At 40.9% G+C, this 10312-nt stretch overlaps 1 protein-coding gene across 1 annotated transcript in view; it reads left to right on the top strand.

Moving 5' to 3' along the window:
• The first annotated feature begins 357 nt into the window (after positions 1 to 357).
• LOC113820592 (uncharacterized) overlaps positions 358 to 10312 on the top strand; it is a 31055-nt gene continuing 21100 nt past the window's right edge. The window contains exon 1 of the mRNA XM_027372935.2: positions 358 to 635. Coding sequence (XP_027228736.2) covers positions 618 to 635 — 18 coding nt within the window. The 5' untranslated portion in view covers positions 358 to 617. The remainder of the gene's footprint in view (positions 636 to 10312) is intronic.

Here is a 10312-nt window from a genome sequence, read left to right as displayed (position 1 = left end):
ACCTTCCCCCTCCCCTTCCTCTCTTCCCCAAGAACGCGACACATTCACAGTCACCCGGGCTTTCATAGAACCGGGCGTGGGGGGGGGGGGGAAGCGAGCTTTTCGGCTGGGGGGCGTGGGGAGCGATGGGGGGGAGGGAGGAAGGGGAGGAGAAGGGGGTGGAGGGGAGGGAGGAGGAGAAGGGGGCGAAGGGGGAGTGGGGGTGGATGGGGAGGGAAGGGAGAAGGGGAGTGATGGGGAGGGAGGGAGGGAGAAGGGGGCGAAGGGGGGAGTGGGGGGGGAGAGAATAATTGGTCTCGAGGATCGAAGGTAATAAAAGGAGTGAGTGGCGACGGCGGAGGCTTAGTAGTGGTCTGACGTCGGTAGTGGATGGAACCGCTTTCACTCCACACTCGCGTTTGGGGATCTTGAGAGTCTTCGGTGTGGATCGAGCGAGAGAGGGAGGTTGTGGGACCCTCTCTTCTGCCCCTCTTCACTCTCCATCACCTTCTCCCCTCTTGGTGGAGACGACGGAACACTCCAATAGACGATAAACAAATCGAAAGAAAGTAGAGAAAAAGGAAAAAAATATAAAAAATAAACATCAAAGTCGTGAGTGGGAAGCAGAAACTCCAGCCATGAGACTATCTGTGCTGGTGAGTGTCCTGAGATATGGAAGTCTTGTGGTGGTGTGAAATTTTAAGAAATATGTTTAAATACCAGATATAAATACCAGAGGGAGATCGAGTCCCGAATCCTCCCGGTATTTTTTTTTTTTTTTTTTTTTTGGAATTCGTCCCTGCATGCTTCATTCGTGTGGACGGTCCGTCATCTTGTAAATAGTGTTTTATGGCGTGTGTTGTGTCGGCGAGTGTGTGGCACTGAGGTAGCTGTCGGAGCGCGCGCCGTGAGATCGGTATCTACGCCGCGTCGAAATCTCTTATCGGATTCGCTAATTAATTTTTGATGTCTGAGGGTCCTCCGTGTAGAAGAAATGCGTGATATTGTTTTAAAATGTGGATCATGTCATCTAAACTTTCTGTTTATTTTCAATTTTCGTTATATGTTTAAATATATGTGTACATCATGAAGTAATGTTTCGTGTCCGAGTCATGTTTGGTCGGCGGGACACGGAAAAGTAAAAATTTAAAACGGGGCAAAATATCGAACTGAATTCCAAACGCGGCTGATGCTCCAAATTCCAGAGCGAATAATTCCAGGTCGATTTTATCGGGAGCACGAAAGGCCGGCTTGGAGGTCGACCCACAACCAGGCCAAGTTTAAATCTCCCGCCACGAACAGGTTCCAAACGGGCCGCCGCCGCCGCGAGACTAAACCCAATTTTTCCACGCGATCAGAACCTGTTCTTCTCCCAACACAACTTTCTTGTAAAACTATCTGTTTTCTCTCCTTTTCCCGCGTTACAAACGACGCGTTGATAATTGCTTTTGAAACCTGCCTTCTTCTTTCCCCATAATCACAATGCTTTAGAAAGCTTGCGCGGGAAAACGTTGTTGTGTTTACTCGTCCGAACACAGAACGTTCGGCGTCGACCTTGAACGCGGCCGCCAAGACGGGATCATCACCGGGAGACTAAGACGGGTTTTTATGGCCGCGTTTAAGAGGCTAGGAGGTCATTCGCCCAAGTTTTCTTTTCCGAATCGATCGACTGTGATTGCTAAGGGGTCGTTCGTATCGGTATCGACGAAGATATGCAATCGACTTCGAGACTGATTTGTATCATTTTGTTGCACGGATTGAGAGGAGGAAAGGCGTTCGCGTAGAAATATTCGTTCGCGGGAAAACGAGACAGAAGATTCACCTTTGACCTCCTTCGGTTCGTTGATGATCAGAGTGAAGAGGTTGCGTTTCTTCCTTTTCTTTCTTTTAGTTTTATATCTTAGAAATCTGGTGGATGACTTGCTGCTTCTAAAAAAATTAAAAAAATAAAATAGAAGGTATTCGGTACTTCCTTGCGTTCGATAATAAATAAAATAAAATAAAATAAGAATAAAAATAAAATCTCTAATATTCCGTACACAAACATTAAAAAATGAAACATACCTTTCGAAAAATCATGTCTTTCTAGAATTACTGAACCAAAATACAAAGTAAAATTACAAATCAACGTCTAGGAATCAATATAAAGTTTAAAAAATTACCCTCTTAAATCACCGAAAGAAGAAATGACAAACAAACCATCACTTCTCACGTGATCTATTGTTTGCGCTAACTTCTAACCTCACCAATTTCGCTAAAAAAAAAACTCGTAAACCTCATTACCCTTAACCCTTCACACGCCGCAAACCTTTCCACGCGAAACAGTCTTTTAAAAACCTTTCGAATAAAAACAATAAAAGAATTTAAGATATTACGGCAAGGTCCTTTTCATATATTCGTCTATAATCTCATATCAGGTTTATAATACCAATATTTACCGGTCTCTCTGTCGTAGAAAATCCATTTTGTATATTCGTCTATATCATACAAGTTTTATAATACCAATATTTACCGATGGCTTTTCGTCATACAAAAAATAATGAGTAAGGTAGAAGAATATAGTTATATATTTACTTTATCTTTTCTTTTTCCATCTTCATCTCATACTTGTCTATAATATCTTATCAGGTTTATAATACCAATATTTACCGGTCTTTTCGTCATACAAAAAATAATGAGTAAGGTAGAAGAGCACAGTTATATATTTAGTTTATCATTTCTTTTTCCATCTTCATCTCATATTTGTCTATAATATCATATCGGTTTTATAATACCAATATTTACCGATGTCTTTTCGTCCTAAAAAAATAATGAGTAAGGTAGAAGAATATAGTTATATATTTAGTTTATCTCTTCTTTTTCCATCTTCATCTCATATTTGTCTATAATATCATACAAGTTGTATAATACTAATATTTACCGATGTCTTTTCGTCCTAAAAAAATAATGAGTAAGGTAGAGGACCATTGTTATATATTTAGTTTTTCTTTTCTTTTCTTTTTTTCATCTTCATCATCACTAACAGACGCCATTATTCAGCATCAGTAATAGAAAATGGCAGATGTTTGCGGAGGGAAGCAGAGAGCATTCGATGATAGGCAGATATGTAGTGAGGAAGGAGGGGGGGGAGGGAGGGAGGGGAGGGGGAGAGGGGAGAAAAGAGGCTTTAGTAGGCAGGGTGGAGGGAGAGAGGGCGTGGGAGGGAGGGAGAAGGGAGGGAGGGGGGCAGGGTGGAGGGAGGGGGGGCAGGGGGGAGAGGGAGAAGGGAAAGGGGGGCAGTGAGAGAGGGGGGGGGGTGTAGGGCGGGGTCGATGTGCGGAAGCTTGGTCACTCAGCAAGTCTGGAGGAGATTAGGTCAAGCCAGCACTTTCTCTGCCCGGCCCCTACCCTCCCCCCTCCTCCCTCCCTCCCTCCCTCCCTCCCTCCCTGCTTCCCTCCCTGCCTGCCTCAACCCTCTCCTTACCCTCCCATTCTCCTCCCCTCTCCTCCTACCCTTCCGTCCTTTCTTTCTTCTTTTCTCTTTCTCCTTTCCCTCCTTCTCCCTCTCTTCTTTCTTCTTCGTCTCTTTCTCTTTTCCTGCTTTCCCTCCTCCTCCTCTTTCTCTTCTTTTCTCACATCCTCCTCTTTCCCTTTGACGTCCTTTTCTTCTCCCTATCTCCTTTTCCTTTCTCTTCCACTCCCTCCTTTTGCATTACTTTCTCCTCTTCCCCCCTCTTTCCTTTCTTTCTTTTCTCCTTCTCCTCCACTTTCTCTGTTACCTGCAAGTCTCCCCACTCCTCTCTCCTTTCTCCTCCTCTTCTTCCTTCTTTGCCATTCTTTCTCCTTTACTTCCCTTTTCTCCTCCCTTCCTTTCTCCTACCTATCTTTTTCCTTTACCTCCTCCTTTTCTCTTCATTTTCTTTTCTCCTTTACCTTCACCTCTCCCACTACTTTTTTCATTTTTTCTTGCTTGTTTTCTTCCTACTTTTCTCCTTTCTCCCTTTTTCCTTTCTCCTCCTCCTCTTTTCCCTTTCCTTTCTTCTCCTCTTCCTTTTCCTTCCTTTTTTCCTTTTTATTTCACCTACCCCTCTTCTCTTTTCCCCCATCCTTTCCTTTCTCCTCCTCTTCTCCCCCTTTTTGCTTTCTCTTCTCCTCCTATTCTCCCCCCTTTTTCCTTTCTCCTCCTCCCCCACCCTTTCCTTTCTCTAATTCTTCTCTTCATCCCCCCACTTTTTCCTTTCTCTCCTTCCTCCTCCTCCTCCTCCTCCTCCTCGTCTCTTCATCCCCCCCACTTTTTCCTTTCTCCTCCTCCTCGTCTCTTCATCCCCCCCCACCTTTTCCTTTCTCCTCCTCCTCTTCCTCCGTTCCCCCTCCTCCCCCCCCCCCCCTTCCCCCTCGCCCGCCCGCCGGCCCGGTCAAAGGGATCGGAAAACGCAAATAAACCACTTTCGAAGCTTCGAAACTCGTTCGGTCGCTGGCGATCCGAGACTCCGAACCCCCCCCCCCCTCTCAAAAAAAAGAGAAAGAATGAAAAAAAAAAAACCTGTCGGATGATCTTGTTGTTCCCGGAACTGGTTTGTTCGCACCAAATGAGAAAACACCGAGAGAGAGAGAGAGAGAGAAGGGGGATGGGGGGAAGGGTGTTGGAGAGAGAGAGAGAGAACTGATAAAACGAGAAAGAAAATCGTGATTGATCCGGTTTTCGATGTATATTTTTTTTAGGATTAGGTTTTTAGGAGTTGGCTCTCTTTTGGCACTTGTCTTACGGTTTAATGGCACGAGCCAAGGGTTTGATTCTACGGTTTATTTCATGATTCTATTAAAGATCTTATTTCTCTTATCTTAACTGCAGTGACCGAGCATTTGTTTATTTGATTTTACTGATTCCATAACTGGCTTTAAACTTTTATGCTTTCTTTAAATTTCAAGTTATATATATATAACATATTTCCAACACTCATAACGACTTTATCGAAAATGAGACGTATACAACCTCATATATCTTATTCATACCGTTTCCAGATCACGAATTCGTGTTTGAAAGACCCTATTATAACCGTGAATGATCCTATGGGGTGTATTTCTTTCTTTTTATCTCTCTTTTTTCATCTCTTTCATTATCTGTAATTATGTCCGACCACCATTAAAGTGTGTCTTGTTTATCTTCGTCCTCTGACCTTGTGCACTCGCCCCACCAGATGCTGCCGCACAGTTTGTTCACTTTGCCGCCAAATTGCAGAGAGATATGACAATGCGTTTTTTACGGTAAATTCTTTATCGTAGTTTTCTAGGTTATTCGAGAATGGGACGTTACTGGCCACTCATCTTCTAAGACGCCTTATCCGGGATGATACACGGCAGATTGTTATCGTTTCTGGCCTTCATTATTTGGAATGATACGACACATGCAGCTTACGTATGCGCTCCGTTTCGTCATCCGGGAAGTTGCGACACAGTTTGATCTCTTTTCCGCCCTATGGACATCCGCGCGCTTAGTCTTCCCTTATCCGGATGTGAGGGAGGGCCGGTGTTCGGTTGGTCGAAAAATATTGAATATCCGGATTTTTTTCCTTTTCTTTTTCTTCTGATGAGCTTCATGTTCGGAAGAAACCGGATGCGACCGTTTGCTCGACTTTCCATACTTTATTTCTTGTTGTCTATCATAATTGCCTTCCATTACCTATCTCATCATCCGTAATTTAAGATCGTAATCTTTCGGAAGATTATGCTTTTTTTAGTCATAATAATGCTAATATTCACGCTTTCTTTTCTTACACAAAACGTGTCTATTTTCACTGTCCATAGAGATGATTTTCTTTTTTTCAGATAATTCATATATATATATATATATATATATATATATATATATATATATATATATATATATATATATATATATATATATATACAAGATTTATTTACTTGTGTGTTTGGAATTCTTTCTAAAACAGAACGAAAAACAGAAAGAAAATAAAAATACATCAAAGCACAAGAGAAACGTTATGCTTAAGATACGAACAGTTGCGAAACGGTTTTCATGCTCATGTACGCGTGTGTGCATATATTTGCGCGCGCTTATGTATGTAAACATACATTTTTTTTCACACACACGAAGGCCGGAAACTCACACGTTTGTCATACTTCCCTTCTCACAGTGTATGGCACGTTTAGAATCACTTTCACCTTGTTTGGCCGGTTCTTCCTCCGCGTCCGTTTACATATCTTCAAGTTTCTCATCTCGCCATTCATTCATTTTCTCTTCCTATTTTGTGATGTGGAATTTTCCTTTTTACTCTGTTTTTTTTCTCTTTTCTTTATTTATTTTTTTTATTTTTTGTGTGTTTGCAAGAGTGCTGAGTTTTTGCGGTTAGCTGATTGTGCTTCTGTTATTTTGGCGCGAAAGTCTGTTCGAGTTTGGCGGGCTTTTTCTTTGAATCTTTTGTTCGCGTTTGACGGTGAGTTTTCGCGAATTGGGGAATTCTATTTCGTCGGAGAATCAGTAATTTCTTCTTTTTTCTTCTTTTTTTTCTTGCTTTTGCTTTTTCACAATATTTCAAATTTGCTTTTCATCACTAGTTCTCAGGCAAACGGAGGCAAATCTTTTTTCGCACACACGAACGTCATCTTTATGTAGTTATTGTTTTTTTTCTTTATCTTCCACCCAGATTTTCTTCTTTTTACCATCTAAAACACCATGTTTTGACCCACGCTTATTTCTTTTTCATTTCTTTTTTTTTTTCCTATAGTTATTTTCTCCATCATCGCTCCCTTTACTTTTTATGTCTGTACTTTCTTTATTTTTTCTTATCTATCTTCACCGCTTTCCTCATTCCCCCAAATCGCCTGTCATTCGATTTATCTCGTTCGACCTTCTCTTTTCTTTTATCAAATATTCTTGTCATGTCTTTTCTCTCTCTTCTCTCTCCCTGCTTTCGTTCGTCCGGTTTGATTCAATTCCCGTTTATCAGGCGTTCTTTCTCGCACCGTCATCGCTTTGTTTGTACTTGCCGGACTTTCATTTTTCTTTTTCCTTTTATTCTTTTTTAATAATTTCCACGCATGTATAAGATTTTCATCGATATCGTATAGTTGTAATTTGTTCCGTTATTGACATTTGACCGGTTCTCTTCTGTCTTTCTTTCCATTTTCCTTTTTTATTTCGTTTTCTTTACAAATTTTCTTCCTTTCGTGCATCAGGTCATCACATACCGTCAACTTTCTCTCTTTCTCTGTATAACATCAGTTATACTCTAATTTTCTCTTTCTTTTTATATTACAAAAATGATAATGATAATAATTGTAATGATGATGATGATGATGATGATGATGATGATGATGATGATGATGATAATGAGGATGATAACATCAATTTTCTCTTTTTATTTAAAGTAATGAATAAAATAACCGATTTTCTTTTAATTCGTTTATTTGAAGTAAATTGCTCTCACGTAGACTTTCTTTTATTTTATATAAAACTGTTGCGTTTTCTCTTCCTTCCGCATCAACCAAGACACATCAACATTCGATGCCCAACTGATGCTAATACTCTACCAATGCCCTATAGAGGATCTCGCTGGGTATCTCCACGCCGAGGAGATATGAAATGGGCATCGAGGAGGGCATAGAGGCACAGACCCGTCATTAAGGCATATATTGAGATGCATAAGGACGATTTTATCTGTACTCTCTATGCCTTATAAGGAGAGATCGATCATTCTATGGTGGCAGATTAGGGTGAAACTCATGCACCGCCTTTGTTGGTCGGGAATCCCGTGGATAAGGTGGGGGATTTCGCCCATCTGGCCTTTGAACCTAAGAAGGCATGGAATTAGGTTTCGTTTTGGCTTCGTATCCCTTTTATCTCTTTTCTTTCTTTCTTTCTTTCTTTTTTTCTTTCGTTTATACATCGATTTGTTTGTATTTTACTTTTTTTGTTTCCTTATCCGTTGGTCATATCGTTGAGAAGTAAGAATAAAACAAACAAAAATGGAATGCACAAAATATATCTATATATATTTTTTCTCATCAAAGTTGAAAGTGAATTTTTCTTTTATATATGAAAGGAACAGCGGACAGTCCGTTTATCTCGACGTATTTCCGGTGTCTGTAACAGGATGGGTCGTTTTCTTCCAAGTCTTTTGTTTTCGTTGCAACTTCCGTCATAAAAATGCTGCAGTCTGTCCATTTGATGATCTGTAGATTGAATCATTTCACTTTTTTCTCTCTGAGGAAAATCATTTTCTCTCCGTAACGAAATATAAGAATATGTCGCCATATTTCATCATCACTGGTTTGCGAACTGGAAATAGAATCTGAGAAATTCGCTCGCAACTGACCAGAAAATTTGTTCCTCTCTTTTTTTGTTTCTCTTTTCGTCTTTCTTACATTTTCATCTCTCTCTCTCTCTCTCTCTCTCTCTCTCTCTCTCTTACTCTCTCTCTCTCTCTCTCTCTCTCTCTCTCTCTCTCTCTCTCTTTCTCTCTCTCTCTCTCTCTCTCTCTCTCTCTCTCTCTCTCTCTCTCTCTCTCTCTCTCTCTCTCTCTCTCTCTCTCTCTCTCTCTCTCTCTCTTTTCATTTTTTCCTTCTCCCCCTTCTCTTCTTCTCTCCTTCCCCTCTCTCTCTCTCTCTTTCTCCCTCCCTCCTTCTCCCTCTCTCCCTCCCTCCTTCTCTCTCCCTCCCTCCCTCTCTCTCTCTTTCCCTCCCTCCCTCCTTCCCTCTCTCTCTCTCTCTCTTCCTTCTTCGTTCGTGACTGCGCTGAAAATACTGCACGTCACTGCCTGCGTCTTACTCACTCCTGCAGAGGGAGAGCATTTCTGATTGGCTCCGCGCGCTTACTCATGGCCCACACCTACTACCAACTTATCTACATATTTCATAATATTTGCATTTTCTCTTTTTACCATTAAGTGCATTTCGTAGTTAAAACGAAAGGGTTTGGAAAGAATAATATGTATGCTCGATATTTCGAAAGGTAATTTTAAGACTAGCGTGTAGCATCTTGGCAAAAATATAAGTTATTATATCTCCAAAGTAAGTTTCTGAGAAATCAAAGTTACCTGATAGATCAATTAATTGCATATGCAGGTAATCCAGATTTAACTTGAAAAATATATATGTGAATGCTTGACGATGAAACGTTTAAAAACAATAAAAAAGAAACATAACCAGCACATTACCGAACGCAGCGCCTCGTTCATTAGCAACGCCCCCTCTTAAACCACAAACTCGCTAGCCGCTACGTTACGCTTCATTGACTTCCGAACTGGAGCATTCGCGGGTTTCAAAGTCATAAAGACGCGTTTAACTACACTTTCGGTTTCTCTTTCTCTCGCCCTCTCTTCCCGATGGCCGTTACGTGTTCGCGAAGTTAATTATGGACATAATAACTCGACTCCATCTGGACTATGTGTGGGGAGCGAGCGGAATGTAGCGGAGAGCGCTCACTTTCTTCTGTTTGTTTACGTGGGTGTCCGAATGCGTACGTGAGTCGAGAAACGTGGTTGATACAAAATAAATTACTTGCGTTTCGTTATTGGATATAGAATGCCATTTTTAACCCCTAATCACCAGTACATATACGGGGCAGAGATGAAAAGTCAGATTTTACTCTCTATAAGAAACTGACAGTCGAAAGCCAGCCAACAGATTAGGAAAAGATGATTTTAAAACGACAAACTTGACGTCTTGACATTTCACCGGTAAGAAGAGCCACCTTTTTCCCCGCCAGGTGTGAGAATGCTTTCTTCATTACCTGTTCGTGTTCAACCTCGTACATGCGAACTGTTCATCTGTCTGTTCACTCCATAAGCGGGGAAAATGATCGTTATTGGGAGGGAAGCAAAACATAATGCAATTATGACAAGCGTATATATTTCTTTTCTTTTCTTGTTTTCTTCCATTTCTTTGCCTTTCTCTTTTTCTACCTTTCTCTTAAGTTTCTACTTCTCTAAGTACTTGATAAACTGACAACGTGTATTTATGAATGACGGTAAGACATTGCATAGTGATTTATCTTGCATTCGAAAAAAAATAAAAAAAATAAAAAGACATGTAATCATCTGTTCAAATAAATGGACATTTGTTATTACATTTTCTTTATCTTGTCAATTTTCCTCCCATTAGTAAGGGAAAATAAAGATAACACGCGTAATGATATAGTTTGATGGATATGTGATCCATGGAATGAAATAATAAAACAAACAATTCGATGAATTACCGGTAGATGGCGCGCGGGTGGTGTTTACATTCGAGAAAATTATCATGGCCTTAAAATGCGAAATTTCTACATCCGACTGAAACCACCTAATCATGTCTCTCGTCGAGCAGGCCTGCCGATCAAGCCTGTATCATTGCT

Source organism: Penaeus vannamei, chromosome 24 (genome assembly GCF_042767895.1).
Source record: "Penaeus vannamei isolate JL-2024 chromosome 24, ASM4276789v1, whole genome shotgun sequence".
In the NCBI taxonomy this organism is placed as follows: domain Eukaryota; kingdom Metazoa; phylum Arthropoda; class Malacostraca; order Decapoda; family Penaeidae; genus Penaeus; species Penaeus vannamei.
Note: the sequence above shows the minus strand (reverse complement) of the source record. Positions and strands in the feature narration are given on the sequence as shown.